At 45.1% G+C, this 27941-nt stretch overlaps 1 protein-coding gene across 1 annotated transcript in view; it reads left to right on the top strand.

Annotated features, from left to right (window-relative positions):
* Positions 1 to 27941, top strand: part of RPTOR (regulatory associated protein of MTOR complex 1) — a 412605-nt gene that overhangs the window by 152076 nt on the left and 232588 nt on the right. The window contains exon 4 of the mRNA XM_030827216.1: positions 6673 to 6831. Within this exon, the coding sequence (XP_030683076.1) occupies positions 6673 to 6831 (159 nt within the window). The remainder of the gene's footprint in view (positions 1 to 6672; positions 6832 to 27941) is intronic.

Genomic DNA, 27941 nt, shown 5'->3' with positions numbered 1-27941 from the left:
CTTCACATCTGGGAACAAATGCCGTGAAGTGTCTGTGTCCTCAGCAGCTCCACCTGGTTGCACTAGAGTGGAATAATGGGAAAGGGCACAGGTTATATATTCTTGCCATTTATTCTTATGGAGACCATGCTGCTCATTCCATATGAACCGAAAGGTAACATTTGCCATCACTCTTTTTGGCTTTTGTTTTGTTTTTCTGTATTTTACTTGTTTTTCATCCTAACACCCTTAAGGGTGAGGGTAAACAAGGGATATAGGAGGCGAGGCCTTCCAGGGAAATGCTGGGCAGGGAAGAGGGTCAGGTCTGCCTAAAGGTCCCTCCTACCAATATTTCCCTGGAAATCTTTGCATCCTACTTGGAGAGGAGAGGGGTAGGGTGAAACTTTCACTAGACCCCAGACAGGGCCAGAACTGGCCTGAGTCCTGAAATGACATTTGTTCCTCCGGGACAGTTCTGAGAGTGTCGCAGGCATTTCAGTTTGTGGGATCTAAACTTGACCTGCTATTCATTGCTGTAGGACGGGAGGATGGTAGTGACATCATTTGTACTCACAGACCCAGCCTAGTACGACACCAGTGTCTTTGTTAGAAACTCTACAGATGTCTATGGCCAGCCCGCCCCAGTGGCACAGGGCTACCCCTGGTGGGATTTTGTCAAAGGGGAAGACCCACCAAGTAGAGCCCCTGAGCCCCTCCTCTTCCCGGGTGGCCGTGGCTCTCCTTGATCCACACCAGCGGCAGTTTGTGCAGCTTCATCAGAGCTTCTGGCAGGACCACACCGCCATGAGGGCCACTGGGAGCAGAGTCCCTCCCACACTCAGGGCTCTCCCAAGTCTGAAGTCTGCACTTGTATGAGAAGGAGCTCCAACAGCAATAAAGTTCTACATGGAAAATGCAGAATCTGATTGCAGTAGCATTTCTTAGGCCTTATTAGCATATAAAGTTACCAGGTGTCATTTTAGGACGAGAGCCCGTCACTGAGAAGGAAATGAAATTTGGAGCTGCATTTTCCTTCGTGAAGCCAAGGGCCCGTTTTTTTTTGTTTGTTTTTTGTTTTCTGTTTTCTTTTCTTCGGTTATTCATTCTTTTATTATCTTCTGCTGTCGCATCCTCCAAACTTCCTGTGCATGTATTTTCTTGCACCTTGAGATTTGGCATTTCAGGAAAATGCCTGGCACAATAGGCTGTATTTTCGAGACTTGCTTTGTCATTTTATACTTTACCCAGCGGAAATTGTCGTAACTCCCCCAGATGATCAGATGCTCTCGTGCCTCTCCTGTCTCTCAAACCACACAGCCGTTATCCTTGGCATTCTAGTTGTGAAACAAAACCTTAACACAATGTGGTGACATTTAATTTAGTGTTTCTCATTTCAAAACCCTTAAAAAATTAATTAATTCCCATGAAGCCCCAGGAGGCATATTATTAATATCTGTGGCGCCTTTCATGCTAGTCCATTAATGTGCCTTCTGTATGCAGTAGGTAAGAAAATGAAGCTAAATCCGTTTTTTGCAGCCCCATGGGAAAAGACCTTCATAGAGCCAAGGTCAGAAATAACGAATCCTTAATTTTATTGACGTCCCTGAATAATCTCTACCCCGTGGCCTTCTGTGTGGCGTGGAAGAACAGCACTCCCGTTCAGGAGCAATCTCAGGAGACAGCGAATGATTTTCCTATGGAGCTGTGACTTCAGCAGTCCTAGTTCGATAGCTGTGTTGAGGAGAGTAGAATTGAGAAAAACTGCTACAGCAGTAATGTAATAAGTGAGATGGAGACAGGGAGCAGGAGGCACTTGACAATTTCACTAGAGTCTCCCAGCGATCTGTGGGCCCTCCAGTGAACCCAGCCCCTGCAGATCGATGGGCCCATGCTCCAGGGAGACAGATGTGGAGATCAGCACCGTGGCTTGTTCTTATTTTGGGGTGCCTTATCTTTCTGTGCCTTTGTTCTTCACCCCTTTGCACGGGGGATTTCTGTAGCCTTAGCAACCAGAAAGCAGGGTGGATCTGTGGAATTAGACTCCCCGAAATCTCGAGTTTAGTTGACAGCCCTTTTTCCTTCCTTCTGATTGCCTCGCTGTCCGGCAAGCTCTGCACGTGTTCTTTCCTCGTCTGAATCTGCAGCCCATGACTCTGGAAGTCGTTGTGACTGAAAAACATATCCTTCGTTCACTAAGGGAAGTGGTTTTAATATGCATGAAAAGAGGCAGGCGTTCACCCGCCCTGCTCCCTAGACCCTGGAGAAGGGGTCGGAAGTCAGCATCAGCGGACATTCCTGATTAACGTGAGCTCAGGTGGCTCACTTCCCCTGGCCTGACTGCAGACATGAGCCAGGAACACCCATTCCGCCATGTGTATGAGACCCAGGAGGATCAAGGAGCTATCCTTTAGCATCCATAAAAAAAAATTTTTTTTGAGTCCTATCTCTCCATTTTTGCTCTTCCATACTTGAGCTGCCTTAAAGAGCTGCCTTAAAGCGTCCCTGGAGGTAGGAGAATGCATAGACCCTCCTTCCCAGGGCTCCAGGACTTCCGGAGGAGCCTCGGGATGGCTGAGCCTCCGCCCTGGGGCCTGGAGCTGTGCTAACGCTTTCTTGGAAAACCTCTCGTTGTTTCTACCAACTTAGCCAGGACACTTTTTAAAAAGCACTTTCATTAAAAATGCGTAGGTATTTGTTTTAATTTACATAAAGGCCCAGACCAAAATGGGATGTGGCCTGCTGCTTAGACTGGCCATTATCATGCCTCTGATTCAGAGAAAAACCTAAATCCCATGTTTATGTAGGTCTTATAGCTGAGGCATTTGGTTTGAAGGAGCAGGTGAACTAGGTCCTCTCCAGGACTCGGTGCTTTTTTGTTGGGTGTGGAGAGACATGGGCGAGATAGGGCTGTTCTGCTGCACTGATTCGAAGCCATCTCTCCAGACAACTCGTCCTTTGTGTCCACCATTCTTTCTACCTACCCATTTGAAGACAGAATGTCTAGCTACCTCTACTTCAGACTTATTTTCTAATTTAGAATGTACTTACTTGAGTGGATGTGGTTTTGGAGGGCATGTAGCCAAGGTTGTGACAGCTGAATAAAATGTTTCCTTCTTTGCCCCCAGAACTGCGCTTTCATTTATCAGCTGCCCTTGGCGTGTTGTATGGGATCAACCAAAATTCAGGTATTTAGAACATTAAGACTGAGTGGCCTGGTTCTGTCTCACCAAGAACACAGATAAACAGTTGATGAATTCATCACATCAGTGATGAATCCAGAATGTGTCCATCATTTTCTTAAGTCTTAGTATGCAGAGAATCTCAGATAGCAAAGCAGAAAGGATGACGTCACACCTTGGGTACCCAGCACCTGGATGCAGCTGTTTGTACACACATACTTTCTAATATTATGTTGACAGTCACTTACACCACTTCAACCTCAGGCAGGATTCTATCAGTTTCTTTACTACAAATTGATTTGTTTCTTTACTAATTATTGTAATTACTGTCAGTAAAAATCTGAGTATCACTCAGCAATTAGTTGCTGGTAACTGAGTGTGTTGTAATGCTGGGGAAAGGATATAAAACTTGTATTTTGAACAAAAAGGTACACATGTGGGTGAGCAGTGTTTACCCCCACAGAATTTACCGTCTACATAGAATTGAGATAGCTGCACGTGAATGTATAGTGAGCAGTGTAAGTTAATTCAGAGAAAGAAAAAATTATTTCCTGCTGAAGGGGTTCAAGAAGGAATTTTGTAGGAGAGCTGGGCATTGAACAGGCTCCTCCAGAACATATGGGTCAGATTGGCCACCAGATGGCTGGGGTCCCCTGTGGGCCAGTGATGCCCACCTATAGGAGCAGGTGACATGCTGCCTCCCAGGCCACGCATCGACACCCCTTCTGTCACGTTCCGTGCTTCTCTGAGCACTTCCTCCTTCCCTGTGGCCCTGGGCTCCCTGTGGGCCAGCCCTGTCCCGGCAGAGCCCCCTGTGGGTGTCAACGCACATCCTTCATAGATGAAAATGGACTTGAAGATCCCGCATTATCAGTTGGTTAGCTCTCTCTCCGTGACTTTACTCTATTTTTTGAGCAGCATTCTGGTCCTGAGCGAGGAGACACTGAGAGGGGACACCACTCTGTGGCCCTAACCCCGCCTCAGACCAGGGCTCTGCACTGTCCTGCAGTGGCACAGGGTTGCTAGCCTTGGATTAGCTTTTGGTTCTCTAATGGGCTTTGCTTGCAGGTACAAAAAATTGGGGGAACCTGGAAAAACTCTTAAATCTCATCATCCTAAAGATATTCATACATCTACTGATGACTTCCAAAGTACAAGGTCTAGAATACCAAGAGGTTTTATGCTGTCATAAATTAGAGTTTTAATGTATATAATTAGGTGAAACCAAACGTGTATCGTATACAACAGAGGAACCGTGTTGCAGGAATTGGGTCTCGCTTTCCTGTTGTTTTCCTCACATCTAATTCTTTTTCTCTGGAAATGCCAGGGAACCTTTCTTTATTTTATTTTTATTTTTATTTTTATTTTTATTTTTCGGTAGAGACGGGGGATCTGACTATGTTGCCCAGGCTGGTCTTGAACTCCTGGCCTCAAGTGATCCTCCGACCGTGGCCTCCGAAATCCTGGGATTCCAGGTGTGAGCCCCCGCGTCCGGCAGGGGAACCTTTCTTAAGCATGAATGGTGTCCCCTCCTCAGGGCATGTCCTCTCTGTTTCCTTTCTCAGTCACATCAGCAGGCGCTTCCTGCGCATCTGTGTGCCCAGCCTGGGCACAGCGGGAGCCCAGGCCTTCCTTCAAACACAGCCTCCCCTGCACGTTCCAAACACTTACTGGCATTTTTCTTCAAGTGATGATCATGGCATTGGCCTTAATTATTTTAGTTGTTTTTAAAAGAAAGTTTTGAAAGTTTATCAAAGTGATGAACATACACATCACTTTTTAAAAACATAATCCCTACCCAGAGGCAAACCCTTTCAGCTGTTTGTCCTAGTGGCAAATGTTGGCGCTGCTTTGCACTGACTCATCAACTCAGGGCATCTTCCCTGACTGCCTGGTGTGGCCCCAGCACTTTCACACCCGTTGTTCCCCTCCCCAACCCCAGAAGGTTGTAGATTTACTCTGTCGGTTCTTCTTTGTTGGGAGTTCACCATGAAAAGTACTTTGCAGGAAAAGAGCAGTGATGGAACTCTGGAGTAGCTCCTCACACGACCCGCCTGTGCCCGTTTTCCAGCATCCTGCCACCCAGCCAGGTCTGTCTCCTCCTTGGCCCGTCCTCCTCACTCAGGTTCTCTGGAAGTTGGCACAGTTTTACTAAAATAAAATCAGCATTCATAGCATTAGGACTATGTAAACACTGTTCTCAAAGCCAAGTCATGTGTACTTGGGTCTCATTCTGGACTTTGTGAGTTCCCTGGGCTGCTGGTCTCCGTGCCCCCAGCCTCGCTGTCTTAATGAGAGGCCCTAGGGGAGCCTACGGTGTCTGGCAAGGCCAGGTTGCCCTCAGGGCTCTCTGCTGCCTTGATTTTCTGGCCCTTCATGCCTGTTTGTTTTTCCATGTGACATTTAGTAGCAGCTTGTTAAACTCCATGAAATAGCTCCTTGGGGTATTTATTGGGAATGCGTTGAATTTGTGAATTAAGCGAGCGAGAGCTGACATCTTAAGAATGTTGACTCAGCCCACCCAAACAGGGAGCATCTTCCCATTTGTTCACATCTTCTTGTGTTTTCCAGGAGAGCTTTGAAAATCTTCCATGTCTATGTTTTACACATTTCGTGTTAAACTTATTCCTATGCGTCCAGTCTGCTCTGTGGCTTTCGAGATGGGGTTTTTTTGCCATGATGTTCCTCTGTTTATTATTTGTATATATCAAGGCTATTGATTCTTCTCTGTCAGTTTTAGGTTCTGCTCATTCAGGGAAGGGCCCAGGCAGGAGGCGGAGGGAGGAGCTTTCAGCAGGGCGATTCCTTACTTGGTCTCTTCACTCTTCTGCCATTGCTGCCATGTGTACATTGCAGGTTCCTTCATTTGAGCAAATTCTCTCTTCTGTGCTCCAGATGTTTTGAGAAGGACCCCGTACTTCTGAGAAACACGTTGTACCCCAGTAGCAGCTGTGTTTGCCTTCGTGTTGCCATGTGACAGGCATTACTTGTTTATCTCATTGACATTCCTAGTAGTTCTCAATGTTTGTTGAATGAATATTTATAACCATCATGTGTGGCAGTTCTTATGTTGTGTTTTGATTTGTTTTTTTTTGAGACAGTCTCACTCTGTCACTCAGGCTGGAGTACAGTGGTGTGATCATGGCTCACTGCAACCTCAACCTCCTAGGCTTAAGCGATCCTTCCACCTCAGCTGGGACTACAGGTGTGTGCCACCACACCTGGCTAATTTTTTTTTTTTAATTGTAGAGATGGGGTCTCACTCTGCTGCCCAGGCTGATCTTGAGCTCCCGGGCTCAACCAGTTCTCCCACCTCGGCCTCCTAAGCTGCTGGGATTTTCGGCATGAGCCATGGTGCCTGGCATTATCCAGTTTTATAGATGGAGAAACTCTGAGCCCATGTGTCCAGGACCACATAGCTATTAACGGCAAACCCAGAGGAAAGGATAGGGGATGAGCTCCAGGCATTCCCTGGAGTCCACGGTAAATTTCTTCATTTCTTCTCCTGCAACAGGCCCGGTACAAGCAGAGCCTTGACCCAACTGTGGATGAAGTCAAGAAGCTCTGCACGTCCTTACGTCGCAACGCCAAGGAGGAGCGAGTCCTCTTTCACTACAATGGCCACGGGGTGCCCCGGCCCACAGTCAACGGGGAGGTCTGGGTCTTCAACAAGGTGGGTGTGCCTTCCAGCTTCCTTCTCGTTTCTGCCAAAAGCCATGCCAATTGTGGTGATCGGAGCAGGTCCTGCCCATCTGTAGCTTCTGTTAAGCCATTGATGTTTACTGTGTTTCAGCAAACCCAAATGCAGTAGCTGAGTGGACCAGGTCATCAGGCACAAGGAGGGGCTGTTTCTGTGGCAGAACGTGTTCATGGAATGACTGCCTTGAAGCATGGCGCGTGTGGTTTATGTTCCCTCTGTAAGAACAGCAGTTGTTTGTAATTCTCCGAGGACAGACCTTGAGAGTGTCTGCCTTCTAGTTTGAAAAATTGCACAATTTCTCAATTTCGTTAGAATCTTTCTTTAAGCATTGGTGATTTTCTTAGAAAATAAAGTGTTTTGTATATTCTAAAGGGCTAATTCCAAGCTGCCTTGCAGGTGCAGGCTCCGGGCTTCCCTCCTCAAGGTCAGAATCGCCAGCCTTTTGCAATTCTGTTGCCCAGGACCAGATGAAGTGCTTGCTCCCCTTCTGTAGCTGTTGCTGTGGGTGGTGGGTGCTGTCGTCCCCACCCTCCAGGGTGTGGTGAGTGCTGACTCTCTCCCCATCCTCCAGGGTGGGAACCTTGGTCCATCTCAGAGCAGCCAGCTGTGGGTCTCACCGCACTCTGCGTGATGCATGAAAAGCAGTTCTTGGAGGGTGCGGTGGCCCTATATGTGCCTGAGCGTGTCTATGAGGGCACTGATTTGGAATCCAGCAAATCCGAGTCCCAGTTTCGGTTGTGCTGTCAGCCTCCTGGGCCTCTGCTTCCTTAGTGTGGACACCGCCTCCTACCATCATAGTGAGGACTCTGACTCAGTTTCTTCACACACTGAACTCTCAGTTCCCGCCTACTGTCCCGGGTTCGCAGCTAGCATTTGGCACAGGTGGTGAAGCAGTGTGGGCCCAGAGCAGAGACCTCGAGGAAGACTTCTGACCCTGGACACCGAGGAGTAGCCAGCCTCGGAAGTAGGAAAGGTATCCACCCAGCTCTTCCCGCAGGGCAGTGCCATCTCTCCCCGTGTGTATCTGGATACCAGCTTGATTTTAATTCCTTTCGTTAAATATTGAGTAAATTCAAAGCGACCATTGTGAAGGAAGCAGGATTTACAGAAGCAGGCTGTAATGAACCACCAGGCGTGCACCACAGGCCCCTGGCGTGTGTTTCTCAGCTGCAGTCTCTCCTTTCCCTGCCCTTCCCTGTGGCGCCTGGCACAGTGAATTTGAATTTGTCCTTCCCTGGCTCTCCTCTGTGGAGCCCCCAGTGTGCTGGCTCTCAGGCACGGCGAATCCGGGAGATCACTGCTGATATGCTGGGTGGACGCTGGTGCGCTCTTCCGCAGTGCGCTTTGCTCACTTGGTCGGAGGCTCTGCAGATTCGTGCCACCGACCCCAGGGGCCTGCAGCCCTGCCTCTTCCCACATTTGCTGTCCCCTGCCAGGACCCCGCCCTTCTCAGTGCGTTCCGTGCGGATGGACATTGGGCTGGTTCCCATCTTGTTTCTGCTGTAAACCACTTGAGTGTTTCAGCTGCCCACCTTTCTCTCCAGCACTGGGTGTTGTCACAGGTTTTTTTAAATGATAGACTGGTATGCTCTGATTTTCTCTGGTAAGCATTAAGATCGAGCACCCTGTGTCTGCCCGCCGGCTCCCTGCTGCTCAAAGCGCCCATCTGCTATCCACTTCTCTCTGCAGTGAGTTGCCTTTTCCTGTCGGTTTGAGGGAATTCTTTGTATTCCAGACAGTAATGATTTTTATGAATTGTGTCTCTTTTCTCAGAATTTATGATGTGATTTTTTTTTTCTTCATCTTCTTACACTCCTGGTAACTTACAAAACAAAACTTTTTTTTTTTTTTTTCCTGAAACAGGGTCTCTCTCTCTCTCACCCAGGCTGGAGTACAGTGGCATGATCGTGGCTCACTGCAAACTCTGCCTCCTGGGCTGAAGCATTCCTCCCACCTCAGCCTCCCAAGTAGCTGGGACTACAGGTGTGCACCACCACACCTGGCTAAGTTTTGTATTTTTTGCTAATTTTTGTATTTTTTGTAGAGTCAGGGTCTTGCCATGTTGCCTAGGCTGGTCTTGAACTCCTGAGTCCAAATAATCCTCCTGCCTCAGCCTCCCAAAGTGCTAGGATTACAGCGTGAGCCACTGCGCCCCACTCCCAGTTGTGCTTTTTATTTGTCCTTGTCTTGGTGTGCTGGCCGATGCCTTCAGTGGAGTGAAGCAGGGGACTGGGTGGGGAGCGGGGAGTGGGGCATCTTTGTTTCCTTTGTCCTCGCAGAGGGAGAGCTTCTGTGTTCAGTGTATGATGTTTGCCCCAGGCTTTTTGTAAAACAAAAACAATCGAATTAAGAAAGTTCAATTCTTAATTTGGTTTTTTAAAAAAATCGTGACTAGATGTTGATTTGCCTCCCTTGGTTATTTGTGTGTGTGTGTGTTAAAGCGGTCACAGTACTTTTCTCCCTTAGGCTGGTGCTACATTGAATGATATTGTATGACCGTCTCCTGTTATACACACCTTTCTTTTTGGATTAACCTGTGTTATGATGAATGATCTGTTTCATGCACAGCTTATTCAGTTTGCAGCCATTTTGTTTCATATATTATATCTGTGTTTGTGAGTGAGATTGGCCAGGAATTCTTTCTCTTGCTGTCCTTGCCTAGGTGGAGTAACTGTGGCCTTAGAAAAATAAGTTGAGGAATGTTCCTTCTTTGTATATATACTTGAATAGTTTTTGTGATATTTGAAGTATTTGTGGTCTGAATATTGTGGAACTTACAAAGAAAGCTCTCTAGGGTGGTATTTTGTTTGTGGAGAGTTTTTGACTAGTGATCTAGCTTCTTTCATGGTTAAAGGGTTTTTCTGTTAGCTTTGCCAACTGACTTTTGTAGGACCTTGTCCGTTTCTGCTAAGCTTCCTGATGTGTTGACATGAACTGGCTCACAATACCCCTTTAGAAACTCACCAGTATCAGGGGTATCTGTGAGTGAGGTGCCTTCCTTTGCTGGGTATATGTGCCTTCTCTCTTTTCTTGTTGATTATTCTTACGAGGAGGTTATGTACCTTTTATCAGTCTTTTCAAAGACCCAGCTTTTACCATTGTTGACCCTCCAGAGGATGGAAGGAACGGTAGGATGAATACCTTTATACTGTTCCCCTGTTGCCAATTTGACCCTTTTTTTGTGTGTTCCCTGAACCATTTGAAAGATGCAGACATCCTGACACTAAGAACGAGGATGGCTTTCTGTATCACCACATTACCATCAAATTGCTCAAGAAATGGAACATCAGTTCTGTGTCATTTACCATAGAGTCCATGTTCATATTTTCCCAAGTGTTTGCAAAATGTGCACTAAATTAGTAGGCATTTTTTTACTTGTTGATTTTGTTGTGGACCCAGAATCTAATTAAGGTCCATGCATTGCATCTGTTCCTTATGCGTTTTTAGTTCCTCTTGCCTTTCATTTTATGACATTGACTTTTTAAAAATTTTGTCTTCTTTTGGGAAGTTAGCATATAGTTATACATCAGTCTTTTTTTTTTTTTTTTTTTTTTTTTTAGGTTAAGTCTCCCTCTGTCGCCAAGGCTGGAGTGCTATGGCGTGATCTTGGCTCACTGCAGCCTCCGCCTCCTGGGTTCAAGCAATTCTTCTGCCTCAGTCTCCTGAGTAGCTGGGATTACAGGCGGCCGCCACCACGCCTGGCTAATATTTGTATTTTCAGTAGAGACGGGGTTTCACCATGTTGGCCAGGCTGGTCTCCAACTCCTGACCTCAAGTGATTTGCCTGCCTCGGCCTCCCAAAGTGCTGGGATTACAGGCATGAGCCACCGTGCCCGGCAGTCTTTTTTAAAATAATAGACATCATTTTTTTAAAGCAGTTTTAATTTTACAGAAAAATTGAGCAAGTTTATTGAGTTATATACTTCCTCCCCCTCATTTTCTTCTATTGTTAATATCTTGCTTTGGTTATGTTTTTTTATAATTGATAAACCAATAATGATGCATTATAATTAATGATGTTCATTTTACACTAGGGCTCACTCCTGGTGATGTACACCCTGCAGATTTTGCTGAATGTATGATGTCCTGCAACCACTGTTAGGTTGCCACACAGAGTAGTGCTGTCCTAAAAGTCCTCTGTGCTCCCCCTCATCTTCTCTCCCCTAGCATTTGGTCTTTTCCAGAATGTCCTATAGTTGGAATCATATAGTATGTAGCCTTTTCAGACTGGCTTCTCTGACTCAGTAATATACGCTTAAGACTCCTCCGTGTCTTTTTGTGGCTTGATAGCTCATTTTTTACAGTTACTGAGCGATACTCTACTGTGTGAATGCAACACTGCTTCTTTATCCATTTTCGTATTCGAGGGCATTTTGGATACTCTGAACTTCTGACAATTAGGAATAAAGCAATTATAAACATGTGCAAATTTTTCAATGGATATAAGCTTTCCATTCATTTGGGTGAATACCTGGGAATGGGTTTGCTGGATGGTTCGGTTAGAGTATGCTTTGCTTTATAAGGAACTGTGAAGCTGTCTCCCAACATGTCCGTACCGTTTTGCATTCCCGCCAGCACTGAACAAGAGTTTCTGTTGCTCCACATGCTCACCAGCATTTGATGTTATCAGTGTTTGGATTTTAGCCATTCTGGTGGGTATGTAGTAGGATCTTATTGTTATTTCATTTTCAATTTCGTAATGATGTGAAATTGGGCATCTTTGCATGTTCTTATTTGCCGTTATATCTTCTTTGATGAGGTATCTCTTCAGGTTTTTTGCCCATTTTAAGAATCAGGTTGTTTTTCTTGTTGCTGAGTTTTAAGAGTTCTTTCCATATTTCAGATGCCAGTTTTTTGTTTTTTGTTTTTGTTTTGAGACAGAGTTTCACTCTTGTTGCCCAGGCTAGAGTGCAATGGTGTGATCTTGGCTCACTGCAACCTCTGCCTCCCGGGTTCAAGCGATTCTCCTGCCTCAACCTCCCAAGTAGCTAGGATTACAGGCACCCGCCTCCATGCCCGGCTAATTTTGTATTTTAGTACAGGCTGATCTCAACTCCTGACCTCAAGTGATCCACCCGCCTCGGCCTCCCAAAGTGCTGGGATCGTAGGCGTGAGCCACCACGCCCGGCCTGGATGCCAGTTGTTTATCAGATACGTGTTTCGCAAATATGTCCTCCCAGTTTGTGGCTGCTTGTTTTCTTTTCCTAGCAGTGGATGTTTGCTTTTTGATGAGTTTGGACCAGTGATCCTCCAGGATGTCCCATATTCTAGTTTATTTTCTTTGCTTTTTCACAAGTTTTTGTCAAACTCGATTAAAAAGAAAGCATGATCAAACTTTGTGCTGTCCATAGTAGATGTATTTTAAATACAAAGACATATGAAGGTTGAGAGTAAAAGAAAGGGAAAAGATATACTATGCCAATACTAGTCATAGAAAACCAGTGTGGCTCTGTTAATCAGTGAAAATAGACTGCAAGATGAGGAGTATTATTGGTGACAAAGAGGGCCATTTCCTCCTGATAAACAGGCCAGTTCATGAGCCCAGCACACACCATCCTGAGTGTGAGTGCGCTTAATATCAGAGTTTCAAAGGACATGCAGCAAAATAAACAGAATTAACAGGAAAAGTATGCAAATCCATAATCATAGTTGGAGATTAGAAGATCTTCTTTTAGTAATTGATAGATTAAACTGATAGTTAAAAATTATAGACAAAATTGATAGTTAAAAAAAATTCTTTTTTGAGATGGAGTCTCGCTTTGATTGCCCAGGCTAGAGTGCAATGGCGTGATCTCGGCTCACTGCAACCTCCACCTCCTGAGTTCAAGCTATTCTCCTGCCTCAGCCTCCCAAGGAGGTGGGACTACAGGCGCCCACCACCACGCCTGGCTGTTTTGTATTTTTAGTAGAGATGGGGTTTCACCATGTTGGCTGGGCTGGTCTTGAACTCCTGACCTCAGGTGATCTGCCCGCCTCGGCCTCCTAAAGTGCTGGGATTACAGATGTGAGCCGCTATGCCCGGCCCTGTAATTAAAAACTTTCTTACTGAGAAAACTCTAAGCATAGTATATTTTTTCTAGTCCAAAGCAAAAGCCAGTATTAATGTAAAAGACCTAGCAATATTATGAGTCACCCCGACTTAATTAACATCTATACAGCCGTCCACACAACTGTAGAATACACATTCTCAAGCGCATGTGGAATGTTCACCATATGCTGAGCCATAAAGATGTCTCAATAAAGTTTGAAAGATTAAAATCATAGAGCATATTCTCTGTTCTTAAAATTCAAAATTATGGAATATCTGGAGAAGCCCCAGATATTTGGAAATGAAATACCACATGAGTCAAAGACAAAATCATAAAGGAAAATAAAAAATAATTCAATCCTAAAGATAATGGAACTATGACACCTAAATTTATAGGATATAGGTGTAACAGTGCTTATGGAAATGTACAGCTTTAAATTCTTACATAGAAAGGTACATTTTAGAAATATATTTAAAATGAAAATCTGTTTTTTTGAAATGGAGTCTCTCGCTCTGTCGCCCAGGCTGGAGTGCAGTGGTGCCATCTCCACTCACTGCAACCTTTGCCTCCTGGATTCAAGCAATTCCCCTGCCTCAGCCTCCCAAGTGGCTGGGATTATAGGCGTCCACCACCGTGCCCAGCTATTTTTGTATTTTTAGTAGAGACGGGGTTTCGCCTTGTTGGCCAGGCTGGTCTGAAACCCCTGACCTCAAGTGATCCTCCCACCTTGGCCTCCCAAAGTGCTGGGATTACAGGTGTGAGTTACTGTGCCCAGACCAAAATCTAATATTCTACCTTAAGGAAACAGAAAATGCTGAGCAAATTAAACTCAAAGCAGAAGGAAAGAAATAACAAACAGCAGAAATCAATAAAATAGAGTACAGGCAACAGAGACAACATAGCTAAAATGTGTTTTTTTGAAAAGATAGTAAAAGTTGACGAATCTCTAGGTAGGTAGATCAGTGAAGAAAGAGAGAAAACACTTTATCAACATCAGCACTGAAGGAGAGGATATCCCCACATATCCTACAAGCATGAAAAAGGTAAGGGAATATTATTAATTCTATATACATTTAAATACTTAATTAAATGGACAGATGCCTTAAAATACAACTTACCAAAACTGGTCTAAAATGAAATAGAAAATCTGAATAGCCCTATATCAATGGGCTTCTTTCCAAGGCCATGCCAGGCATTTAATTCCTGTGAGGCCAGGGGCTTTTTATTTTGTTTACTGCTACATTCCAAGCTCTTAAGATAGTGTCTGTTACCCTAGCAGGTGTTTGGTAATTGTCAACCACATGGGTGGGTAGATGAATGGATGTTTTTATTTTTATTTTTTTTTTCAATTTTTTATTTTTCCATAGGTTATTGGTGGTGTTTGGTTACATGAAGAAGTTCTTTAGTGGTAATTTGTGAGATTTTGCTGCACCCATCACCCGAGAAGTATACACTGCACCCTTGTAGTCTTTTATCCCTCACCCTCCTCCCACCATTCTCCCCAAGTCCCCAAATTCCATTGTCCCCAAATTCATTCTTATGCCTTTGTGTCCTCATAGCTCAGCTCCCACGTAACAGTGAAAATATATGATATTTGGTTTTCCATTCCTGAGTTACTTCACTTAAGATAATAGTCTCCAATCTCATCCAGGTCACTGCAAATGCTGTTAGTCCATTACTTTTTATGACTGAGTAGTATTCCATCATGTATATATACCCCTTTTTCTTTATCCACTCATTGATTGATGGGCATTTGGGTTGGTTCCACGATTTTGCAATTGCGAATTGTGCTGCTATAAACGTGTGTGCAAGTATCTTTTGCGTATGATGACTTATTTTCCTCTGGGTAAATACCCAGTAGTGGGATTGCTGGATCAAATGGTAGTTCTACTTGTAGTTCTTTCAGTAATCTCCACAATGTTTTCCATAGTGGTTGTACTAGTTTACATTCCCACCAGCAGTATAGAAGTGTTCCCTGATCACCACATCCACGCCAACATCTACTGTTTTTCGATTTTTTTATTATGGCCATTCTTGCAGGAGTAAGGTGGTATCTATCGCATTGTGGTTTTGATTTGCATTTTCCTGTTCATTAGTGATGTTGAGCATTTTTTAATATGTTTGTTGGCCATTTGTATATCTTCTTTTGAGAATTGTCTATTCATGTCCTTAGCCCACTTTTTGATGGGATTTTTGTTTTCTTGCTGATTTGTTTGAGCTCGTTGTAGATTTCTGGATATTAGTCTTTTGTCAGATGTGTAGATTGTTAAGATTTTCTCTCACTCTGTGGGTTGTTTGTTTACTCTGCTGACTGTTCCTTTTGCCGTGCAAAAGGCCTTTAGTTAAATTAAGTCCCAGCTATTTATCTTTGTTTTTATTGCATTTGCTTTTGGGTTCTTGCTCATGAGATCCTTGCCTAAACCAGTGTCTAGAAGGGTTTTTCCAATGTTATCTTCTAGAATTTTTATAGTTTCAGGTCTTAGATTTAAGTCCTTGATCCATCTTGAGTTGATTTTTGTATAAAGTGAGAGATGAGGATCCAGTTTCATTCTCCTACATGTGGCTTGCCAGTTATCCCAGCACCATTTGTTGAAAATGGCGTCTTTTCCCCACTTTATTTGTTTGCTTTGTTGAGGATCAGTTGGCTGTAAGTATTTGGGTTTATTTCTGAGTTCTCTGTTCTGTTGCATTGGCCTATGTGCCTGTTTTTATACCAGTGTCATGCTGTTTTGCTGACTATGGCCTTATAGTACAGTATGAAATCAGGTAATGTAATTCCTCCAGATTTGTTCTTTTTGCTTAGTCTTGCTTCGGCTATGCAGGCACTTTTTTGGTTCCATATGAGTTTTAGAATTGTTTTTTCTAATTCTGTGAAGAATGATGGTGGTATTTTGATGGGAATTGCATTGAAATGAGTGGATATTTTTACTGAAATGTCATCTGATCACCAGGTGTAACATGCACCCCTCTCCTTGAACCTTTAGTCCTCCTAGTGTGGTCTATTTTTCTCCACAGCTTGCCCCCAGTCTTATGTGTATTGTCTCTATGTCTCCATTAAAATGTGAGTTCCAGGATAACAAGGTTTTTGTTCTATGAACCGCTTTATCATGGGTACCTAAAACCAAGCGTCTCAGAACATAGGAAATGGTCATTCGATGTTTGCTGTGTTCTACAGCTAATGTCATAAAAGCAACAGAATGATCCCTCGAGCCAAGTCTTTCTTGGCTGTATTTTCCCCCACTGTGTTATTCCATTAGTTTATCCTTTCATAGGTTTATTTTTTCATGTCACATGGCATGCCACCAGAGACAGGCGCGTGTTCTTCCAGGTCTAGACAGCCATAAGCTGCATTGTAGAGCATGCAGTCCTGTTGCTGAGTCTTTCAGCCTTCAGATAGGCTCCCTTCATCAAAACGAAGCCTGTAGCATTACAGATGATACACTGTCGGTACACAATGTAAGATTTAAAAACATTTAAATATGCTAGTTTTAACTATACTTTTCTTTTTGTTTAATCACCATTTATTCTGTTGCTGGTTGTTTTCTCAGCCTCAGCAGAAAACCAAGGTTCAGGACTTAAGTAAATCCTAGGCTCAGATTTTCCCCATCCACCGCCCTCCCTTCCATTCCCGTCTGTGTTTCAGGCAATTAGGACTGGCAGCTGTATCCATTAAGAATTCATGTAGCAGAACGTTTATCGGGAGAAGGATTAATCCACTACTCGAATACTCCCAATTAGCTTTTAGACCCTGTCTGCCTTTTCTTCTTTGCAAAAGGAGAAAGGTTTTTCCCACTTGATACATTTTTTTCTCTGCTTTTTAGAGTTCCATTATGACCAGAAGCTATTTCCACCCTTTGCTGTGCACCTAGGCACAAAGCTACAAGGCTTTTCCCTGTGTGTAAAGCTTGTGCTGCCCTCTCTAGGTAGGATGAGCTTTGCTCCAGGTTACCTGCCTTTCCTTAATTTACTGAACGTAAAGTTGGAGTTTTATGTGGTTTTGCATTTTTGGTTTAGGATAATTTTTAATTCTCCTGTGGTCTTCCTGCGGCATTTACAACCTAACCCCTACCCTCTGCCAAAATCATCCTCAAAGGCCATTTTTGTCTTGCACAATGTTCTACCCTTCTGGACATTAAATAGGGACATAAAATGGATCTTATCATGGGGAGCACAGATGGAAAGCAAAGACTGTTTTGTTCTGATTATTGGTTATAAGTCTAGCTTAAAAGAAAGCCGAATTGCATGATGATGTATTGTGATAATGTAGGAAAAATATTGGCCCCTTCAGAGAGAGAGAGAGAGAGAGAGGAGTTGTGCCAGCCCAGCCATGGTGGGCAGGCGAGGTTGGAGGGGGCCTCCTGGAGAAGGCGGTGCTTGCTTGGGCTGAGTCTTATAGAAGAGAACAAAGTCAACAGTTGTCCCTGAGAGGGGACTGGAGGGGATGATCTCAGAGGAAGTAGATGATATAATAAACCAGCATGGTATTTGTTGGAAACTACAAGCAGTTCTGTGCTGTGGGAGCCTGGAGCCTGAATTGGGTTTAAAAAGAAAGAAGGCCAGAAAGGGTTCCAGGCTAAGGCATGGAGCACCTCGCAGACTCTTAGGGATGTGGGCTTAGATAAATCCCTTTGATGCCATGTGAAGGCTGGCTCTGGGGAGAAAAGACTGGCTAGAGAAACTCCAGGTAGAAGGCTGTCGTATACAAGAGGCCAGTGATGGCACCCTGAGTCAGGCTGGTGGGGTGACCCTCAGGACCTTCCTAGGACAGGTGGAGGTTGAGTTAGAGGGAGCAGGTGAGACCTGGACTTGTGACCAGGCACCAGAAGTGAGAAGAAGGAGCTTGCAGGCATTTGTTCCCAGGTTGTGAGTAGGCCTGGGGTCCATGAGTGTGGGGTTGTGAGAAGTAGGGGCAGATGTGCTGCTGGCGGTTCCCAAAATACAGTTTCTAGAGCCAAAGAAGGCCAAGAGAGAGTGAAATCTGGGGAGCAGAAGAGGATCCTGGCAGGTGATGGGGAGGAGAATTGGGAGAAAATGGCATGGGGGAAGCCGGGAAGGGCACCTGTCAGCCCAGGGGAATAGAGATGGAATTGATATCCATTATTCCAAGGAGTCTGGCCCTTTAGCAAGAAGAGCGCTTTGTATTCCAAGTGAAACTTGGAATATAAATAAGCAGCTCCCCATTTCTGAGAAGATGCTGAGTACATCTTCTGCCAGAGAACTCAGAATGCGAATCAGAATTCTCAGCCCTATTAAAGTGTCATGCTCTCAGCGCTCGTTCCTGTAAAGCACCTTAAGGGCACAGGCTTCCTTTAAACTCCCAGCCAGGAACTGTGGTCTCGTCTGGATTTGCCGCCGCAGCTTTCCCTGGACTAAAGATGGACTTGCAGTGCCACCATTCTCAGAGGAGGGCAAAGGACAGGGGTCAGCAGATTCGTCCTCCTCCTGAAGTGGGTTCTTAATACATATCAACCAGAAGCAGGGGGTCGTGGCCCCGAAAGGTCAGGTATGGGGGGAAGCAGTACTTGTGAACCGACAACTCTAGAGTATACATCACCAGTAAACCCCAGTCCCGTAAAATCTGTAAGGCTGCAAGCTTATTGTCATTGGTGGTGGTGTTTTTGATACTTCCTCTGCCCTTTTTTTATTACAGTTAAATAATTATTCCACGAGCAATTCTAAATAAATATTATTTAACTAATAGAATTTATTGGTTTTTTGTTTTTTTAATTGGGATTGTCATTATCAAATAGATGCCTCTTATGTTGGTATACAGTTAATTATCGCTTCTGTTGAAAGATGGATCATGGGCCGGGCACGGTGGCTCATGTCTGTAATCCCAACACTTTGGGAGGCCGAGGCAGGCAGATCACCTGAGATCAGGAGTTCGAGACCAGCATGGTGAAACCCTGTCTGTACTAAAAATACCAAAAAAAAAAAAAAAAAAAAAATTAGCCATGCGTAGTGGCGGGCACCTGTAATCCCAGCTACTCAGGAGAATCGCTTGAACTGGGACGTGGAGGTTGCAGTGAGCCGAGTTCGCGCCATTGCACTCCAGCCTGGACAACAAGAGTGAAACTCTGCCTCAAAAAAAAAGATGGATCATAAAGCTTTTGAAATACACTATTATCAGAAAAATAGGTGATTTTTAAAAAGTGATATTTATGTCAGACCACAATTATCATTTGTTAAAATTGTTACTTTATTCATCTTGAGAATCTAGCAGTGTCCAGGAAAAAAGTTTATGATAAACTTGACCTTTCTTTTCTGAGAAATTCTAGCATTTTGTGTTTGCTTACAGTAGTAGAGGGCCATTAACAAAAACTCCATTTCTTTGGGAGAAGTGCTAGAAATGTTTGGAGTATTTCTTCATAAGATCTTAAACTTCAACAAACAAATGATTTCCTTGATGCCAAGAGATACAAAATCTGAGAGTGCAGCTGAACTGACTTCGCGGGTGCCCTGCATTTAAAACTATGGTCATAGCGCCGCGGTGCTCATGCTTGAGGGCGCCCAGCATCACCTGCAGGCTCACGGAGCCACAGACTGCCAGGCCCTCCCCGAGCCTCTGCTTCTGTGGCGGTAGGTGGGGCCTGACGATTTGGCTTTCTTGGGTGTCCCACAAAATTGCTGCTGCGGCCGCTTCTGCTGCTGTCTGAGTTGTCTGCCTTTGAGAACCCCTGGTATGGACAGTGTGGTGCGAGAGGCAGGCAGGATATTCATCTTATGGTTTGGGGTCACTCTGCTTCTTATGCATCGGGAGAGACACTTCTCCGACCCCTTGTTTTGCATCTCTAATTTTAGCCGTCTAGGGCGGAAACAGTCCCTGGTAAACACCAAGGCCTCGTGGGAGGCACCTAGGAGGTGAGGAGGGGCTACATCTGCCGGGTCTCCAAGCAGGCGTGAGAACCAGCTAGACGAGGGGAGGCCTGGGAGTGCAAGGGGGCTCTGGTGACAGGAAGTAGTCCCCTCTGACCCGGTGACACTGTGGGGAGCAGGGGATGTGGTTCCAGTGCCCCGTCATCCTGGGGTCAGTAGGATGAAAGATGTCGCAGCGGCACAGGCAGCACTGTGGAAACTGTTCTCACGACTGTGAGTCACTGAGGCTCCTAGACTCGGCGGAAGTGCAAGCGGGAAAAAGGATGGCAAGTTGAGTAATGTCAGGGGTAAGCAAGGAGGTGTGAGAATCACTCATTTCCTCGGCAGGGCCCGCACGCACCTGGTGCAGGAGCAGCAGAAGCCACGCTGGCTCTTCCTGCTGCGTGTGCATCTGGCCCTGGAAAGAGGCGCACCCAGCAGCAGGCTCTCTTGGCTCACCCGGGGCCGTCAGGGCGCTGCAGTTTGTAGGGAAAGAGGCGCACCCAGCAGCGGGCTCTCCTGGCTCACCCGGGGCCGTCAGGGCGCTGCAGTTTGCAGGAGCATCCTTTGGGCTCTTAATCTTAGTCGGTGGGGCTGGGCAGCTGGGTGTCTCCAGTCCGTCATGCTGGAACGTGCTGGAAGCTTCCTCAGGGTACCCAGGCTTATTTTGGTAGTCATACACATGAAATGCACTTTGGGGGAAAAGGATGAAATATTTTGGTTAATCCACTGAAAAAATGAATGCTGGGGAACACAGCCAGCTTTTCTCTGTTATTTATTTATAGGGTTAAGATAGCCAGAAGGACATTTCTGCTAGAAAGTTATTGCCAGCTGAAAAAGAACAAGTCTTCATTATTATCCAATTTGGATATTTCAGGTTTTTATGAAGCTAAGGGCAAAGGTCAGCTGCTTCCTATTCCTTGTGGATTGTGCTGCTGATGGGAACTTCCTTTGACTTCACAAACAGAAGGGATTGGAAGTGCATTCTTCGTTATTACATATCTAAGATGAGGAGGCTTTTAACACAATTTTCTTTTAGTTAATTTTAAAATATTTTATTATAAAATTCATTTTTTTTTCAAATGGTGCAGATAAGTATAAAATAATAAAAGTTCTTCCTTCCCTTCCCTCCAAGCCTCTGTGTGGCACGTTCTTGGCATGTTGCAAAGTGCTGTCATCATCATCACCATCATTGAGTTTGGAAGAGGAAATGATGAGTTTTATTTTTCGCTTCTCAAATTTTTGAATTTGGGGTGTCACAGGCAATCAAGTGAGAATAACCAACTCTCTGTAGAGGTGGTAGTTGCAGCTGAAGATTTTGGGGACTTCAATGTTTAGGCAATATTTAAAACCAGGGAATTATATTTGATTGCCTGGGAGAAGATGTGGAATAAGAAGAATAGAACAGGCCCCTGACGATCAGTTTTTAAGGGGAGAGTTGAAGGGAGGGGTCCCAAGAGGGGAAGCTTTGGAAGAAGGAGCTGAGGCAGCCGGAGACGTGGGGAGGGAGTGCGTGTTTGAGGGGAGACAGCGCATAGACGTCAAGTGGGGCAGGAATGGAAGAGACCACGGGATGCAGCACGTGAAGAGTTGACTATGTGTTCAGTAATTTCTGGAGAGCAGTTAGGACAAAATTAGATTTGCATTTAGAAAACAATTTGAAATAATTTTAAATGTACACGAGTGTTGCAGAGGCAGCACAGAGAGCTCCTGTGTGTCCTTCACCCAGCTACCCAATGTCAACCTCTTACATGACCTCAGCACAGCGATCAAATCTAGGAAACGTATGTTACAGCACTGCCAACCACACACAGCCTCCTTGGTGCCAGCAGCCTTGCCGCTGTAATCCTCTGTGTGTCTTGTGGTCCAGCCCAGACCCCTATCCACACTGGCTGCCTTGTCCTCTGGTCCTCCCAGGCTGGGATGTTTCCTCAGCTGTTCCTTGTCTTTCGTGACCATGACACTGTAAGATGCTGCTCAGGTGTTTTGGGGGATGTCCCTCACTTTGGGTTTGTCTGATGTGTTCTCATGATGAGATTGAGGATCAAAGTTTTGGGAAGAATAATGCAGATGGGTTATTATCAGTACATCAGGTTTGGGGGTGTGTGGTGTCTGTGATTCTTATTACTGCAGATACCAATCTTGATCACTCGGCTGAAGTGGTGCCTTGTGTGTTTCTCCAACATGAAGTTGTTATTTTCTTCTTTATAATTCATAAGCATTTGAAGGAGATACTTTGAGAGTATGCAGATATCCTCTTTCTCCTTAAACTTCCATGCCCTAATTCTAACATTCATATGTAATTACTACCTGGTGTTCTGATGGTGGTGCTGTACCTCCCTATTTCCTTCCACATTTAGTAATTGGTATTCTTCTGTATGAAAGAATTGTTGCTTCTCTCGTTGTTTATTTGCTTGGTTGTTTGCTTATATCCATATGGAGCCACTAAATTTATTTTACTTTTTGGGTTATAATCCATTATTATTATCATTATTTATTTTGTTACTGAAATTGTTTCAACTTTGACCACTGACACACCTCCTAGTATTTTCTCTACCACAGCCCTGAATCAACCATTTCTCCAAGGATCTTTGGCTTTTCTGAGAGTGGTATTTAGAAACCAAGATATGGCCTTTTTGTGTCCTCGTTACTACTCGAGCGTTAGTGTTACTAGGCCTAGGCCCTCTCCGTGGACATAGCTAAGTGTTGCATTTGTGTGTAGTAAGCTATAAACACATGCATATTGATTTGCACATCTGCGTACAGGTATGGAAACTAGATTTTAATGACTAAACAGGAGGTAAGGGACTAGGGACTGGAATAGACTAATCTTTCCAGAAGTTTGGTGATACTACTGAATAACATTGTTTTTTCTAGCTTTCTCTATAATACAATAAATAAATAGAGAGCATGTGATTAGAGGAGGCTGTCTCTTGGGGGGACCTCGAAGAAAGAACAAGGCTAAGGAGGGATGTTGAGTTTCTGCAAGAGGTAACTTACGTTTGTAGATAGGAGAAGGGGGTTGCTGAAGAAAGTATAAATCTGTGGAGTAAAGGATGAGAAATGGTAAGGTATGAGAAGATTCATTCAGGACAGAGATACAGTGTTTGACTTGGCAAGCCCAAGCACACTTCTGTGAGACGTGGGAGGGAAGGAGAGGTGAATACAAATGTGGTGGAGCTTTGAAGCTGGACATGAGAGCTGGTTCCCCTTGGAGCCTGTCTCCTGTTAAGTGAGAAGCCAGGCCATGTCCTGAGAGGTGGGGGCCATGAGTGCCAGGATGGAAGAGTCAGGAGAGAGGAGACATGGCAACACACCCCTTCCTCATGTTTACTTCCTGGCATAGTTGGCATTTTTCTTTATGTTGAGGAAAATGCTGCTATGATCTGATTAGTAAGTGCTAAATACCCCAGTTTGTATAAAGTAGGATGGTATATTTGCAGGGCTAATGAAATGACCAAATCAGGTTTGGGTAAGGCCACCTGGAGATCCATGTCTTTCAGCTGATGGCAGTCTTCCTGTGTATCCCAGCTATCCACAGAGATGCTTGCGAGTTCTCCCATCCCAACAGCAGCGATGCCAAAAATTTCCAGGCTCATCACATCTACCTGCTCAGCCTGTGGTGGGTTGGGGTTGGGACACCCCACCTGCCCTTCCAGAGGGTGACTGTCTGCACCTGCCCAGTGTGCCCCTCCGTTCCCTCCTCTGTGCAGTGTCAGAGCTGCTGTGCCCGGATCTGAGGAGGGGCGGTGGGAGGGGAAGCCGCCCACACGACACTTGCGCTTGCCTTTTCAGCTGGAGCACAGCGTGGCGGCACCGTGTCGTTCTGCCCACCTCACCCACCGGGATGCAAACTTCCTGAAGCCAGGGCTTCTTCCTGCCACGCCTTGCCACCATGCCCCTTGCCTCCCCTGGGACATGCCATTCTCTTCTTTGTACTCGTCTGTTTGGTGTGTGAGGGGTTTTGCATTTTCTCTTCTGCTCTGTAATTTAAAGGGATAAAACACTCACATTTAACTTAAGCCAAAACCCAGTTTCAGTCTTTCCACCAGAAATCCCTGAGATGTGGAATTGTGGGAAGCTCCTTGGAGGCTAGCGGGCTCCTGGGCTGCCCCTCTGTGGGAAGACGGCTTGCAGGCTTCAGTGGGCTGGGCTCTCCCGGCCATGGCTGCCTTGGTGGCTAACTCAGGCCGCGGCGACAGACTGGTGAGGCAGGCAGACTCTTCCCCTGATGTTTAATATAACCTGACAGATAAAGTGGATTGTAATGAATAAATTATCTAAAACCCATTTCTATTTCTTTGTTTGAAATGAAAACATGGCCTTGAATATGTTTCTTGGAGAGAAAGAAGAGACGCTTTGATTAGGAATTCTCTGTACTTTTAGTTTTGGGTCAAGAAGAAACGAAAACCATTGGCCACAAGCTCTTGAGTGTGCCAGGCAGCCTTCAGTGTATACAGGGGGCTTTCAATTCTCGGCTGGTGTGGGTTGGTGCAGCCGCGATGACAGAGGAATATTCCACAGGACAACGAGGAGTGACTCTACTGTGGACGTTGTTTCTGTCCCTGCAGCCGGGGCTGTGAGGCTGCAGGCTGCCCTTTGCTGGTTTGCAGGGGCCATAATTCTGGCCTGGAGCTTGACAAACGACCCAGGACCTCTGAGATGGGAAATGAGGTCTGCATCCCATGTTCTAATCAGGATTCGCTATCAAAGGTCATTTTCCACACTGTGGCTTAATAGAGTTGGTTTTCTATTCCCTGAGGGATAGAGACTTCCAAATTGTTGCAGTCTCACTAACTGTAATGTATACAGCTCATGTTGGAAAGGAAATTTCCTCTCCTCCAAGGCAGCAGTTCTCAACCAGGGAAACTTTTCCCCTCAGGGGACATTGGGACATTTGGCAATGTCCAGCAACCTGGAGATTGTCACATCTAGGTGTGGGGGGTGGCTGGGTGGTGCTGTGTAAGATTGTGTGGTGCACAGAACAGCCCCACAAGGAGCGGCCCGGCCCCAAATGGCCCTGGTGCTGAGAGGGACAGACGCTGCTCACAGAGAAGCGACTACAGAGGCCTGCATCCAAGCAGGCTTCCCAGAGCAGGCGGGGCCGGGAAAGCTGTTCCATGGCGCAGCATCCCAGTGGCTGTTATGGGGTGAAAGCCCCTCTTAGAACTAGAAGTCCTGAAACAGAGACCAACTGGGGCCATCCACGGCCCTGTGCCGTGCTGCCTCCTGGACGCACGCTAGAAGGTGGAGATGGTCCAGCCCCAGCAGGACTGGGCCGCGAGGACCCTGCCTGTAACGTGGTGCTCGCCGCCCACAGATCATGGGATGTGGAGGGAGAGACAGCCAGTGCTGTCCTAGTGCAGCAGCACCTCGTGGTTACGACAGATCATCTTTCTGAACTTTGCACCTCAGACATTTAAAATGGAGATTTTGATTTTGATTTTGGCAAATGTGGAAAATAGATTTCAGCTCAAAAAGCAAGACCTGAGAACATGGTGTGTTAAAATATCTTTCATTTCATGCCACTTTGCAGCCCTGGGACCCTCGGGCTTGTACCTAGAAGGTAGTAAAGAAGACAGCAGCCCCCATTTCACTGATGGTGGCACAGAGGATGTTGTGAGGTGGCTGTAGGGTCAGGTGGCTGTAGAGTCAGGGCTGGGCAAGTTGTATTCAGATGCTGTTCGCTAAGCCCAGAACATTATAGGAGGTAAATAAATAGCACACAGTGTTCTGGGGGTAGAAAGATGCACCCATTTCCCAGGCTGTTGCCAAAATCCTTTATCCTGTCAGCGTGGGGGGTGACCCTGCCCAATTAAAGGGTGTCTTTTGGCCCTTCTTTCCCTTGGCAGCAGCATGGAAGTGGGTGGGGGAGGAGAGGAGCATGCTTCCCCCCACCCCTGGGGACTTGTGAGCACAGCCTGCAAGCTCTGGCTCCAGGAAGAAGCGTGCTCAAGTTCACCTCTGACCACGTCACGCTCCGAGAACGTGGACACCGCACCTCTGACCACGTCACGCTTCAAGGACGTGAACACTGCCCCTCTGACCACATCATGCTCCAAGAACGTGGACGCTGCACCTCTGATCATGTCACACTCCAAGAACGTGGACATTGCACTTCTGATCACGTCACGCTCCGAGAACATGGACGCTGCACTTCTGACCACGTCGTGCTCCAAGAACGTGGACGCTGCATGTCGCGCTGGCCAGGATTTGGCTGCAGGACAGACTTCACTGGAAAGGAAACTGGGCAATGTGCTCAGCAACTGCTTTAGAAGAGAGAGAAAATCAGATATTAGCCTAGCAGTCGCTACCACACTGGCATTTAGATAATTTTCAGCTTTTTTTTTTTTTTTACCAGTCAAAACATCTCATGTACAAATGCAAGTATTTCTATAGGATGGGTATCTAGAAGTAGTCAGAAGGAATGTGCCTTTAAAATTTTTATAAGTACTTCCCAATTGTCTTCCATCTAAGCTTCATTAATTTACATTCCCACCATTGATGAATGAATGCTCTGCATCCTCCCACAGTGGGGCATTATTCACATTTTATCCTGCTTTCCAGTTTGCTGGATAAAAACAGAATGGATGAATGAATGGATGGATGAATGAATGGATGAATGGATCCATAGGTAGATAGATTCTCATTGTAATTTGCATTTCTAGTAAAGAGCATGAAACTCAGAATCATTGTTGATTCATTTTTCTTCTGTGAATTGCCTGTTTGTATGTTTTGCCTGTTTGTTTTCGTTTTGTCTGTTGTTGATCTACAGCAGAAGTTTATATAGACACATCTAAAAAATTCTCCGTCATGTACTGTGTACCTCCTTACTTCTAAAATTGCTAGTCATTGATATGTGTCTTTATTAGAATTACGGATTTTTTAATCTTACTGTATCAGTCAGTCTTAAGATTTATTAGGTTTTGTGACTTGCTTAATTAAGGCCTTTCATATGCCAAAATAAATGCAAATTTTTTTGTGCTTTTACATTTAGGTTTTCAGTCCACTCTGGTGTGTGTGTGTGTGTGTGTGTGTGTGTGTGTGTGTGTGTAATCTCAGATAGCAATACCAAATGGCTGGTTAGCGTTTCCAGCATCACTTACTGAATTGTTAATTCCTTCTTTGCAGATTTAAAATGCTGTCCTCATTAGAGTTACGTATGTGGGTCTATTTCTGGGCTCTCTCTTTTCTGTTGATTTGTTTGTCTCCCTCACTAATACCATCCTGTAATTACCATAGATTTATAATATCTTTAATATCTGGCAGTGTGAGTCCCTATTCATTATTCTTCATTAATTTTTTTTTACGCTTGTGCTTTTTTTTTTTTTTTCTGTACTATATAATCATCTGTTAAATTCCTTGAATGGAAAAAACCCAGAAGTTATTTTGATTAGGCTTGCACTGACTTTCTGGATTCATTAGGCAAGAATTGACATCTCTAGAATCCTTCAGTGGGTTTATTTACAGAGAGCATTTCCAGGTGTTCTCTTATAGAGCAGTGATTATAAACAGTCCACCAAACGCGGACAGTTTTAACAACATATTTGGCAGAGCACAGGTAGAGTGGGGTCCTGCCCATGATGTACGTGTCTCCACACACCCCACACACACCTGTGCTGTTGGTATACTGCTTCATCACGTCTGAGATATAACTTACGTCTGAGATGTAGCTTATGTCTGAAATGTAACTTTTGTCTGCTTCTTTGCTGTGCATGGACAAAGCTTCTGCAGGCTGCCTACACGCCATACTTCCCCAGGCTTTGCTTGATCTGGCCTTCTGTCCCTTTCCTCTTGAGTTATAAACAATCCAGTAGGCAGTACCAGCGGCAGGATATGTGGCTTAGCTGCTAAGAAACAAACTCACTTTTACTGTGTTTGATTTTTGCCAATTTCTGGGAATTTGATTTCTGCCACAGCTTCACTACTTACACTCTTGATGTCCAAGGAAAGGTAAATAATGAATGTGTCCTGTGGAGAAGAATTCCTTAAAAATGTTAGCTTTGCGTGCGGATTGTGTTTCTCAAGTGAGATGAGAACATTCTTCTCTGCATTTACCAGAATCACTAGTGTCTGTTCAGGTGCGGAACAGTACAGTATGTTCGGAAAAATGTTTCACTAGCAGATTAGTGTTAGTAGGTTATTGTTCTGTGATTGAAATGACTTTATACAGCCAAACTCACTTATACCCCTTAAGTA

This window comes from Nomascus leucogenys, chromosome 14 (assembly GCF_006542625.1).
Source record: "Nomascus leucogenys isolate Asia chromosome 14, Asia_NLE_v1, whole genome shotgun sequence".
Lineage (NCBI taxonomy): Eukaryota > Metazoa > Chordata > Mammalia > Primates > Hylobatidae > Nomascus > Nomascus leucogenys.
This window is presented reverse-complemented; position numbering and strand designations above follow the sequence as displayed.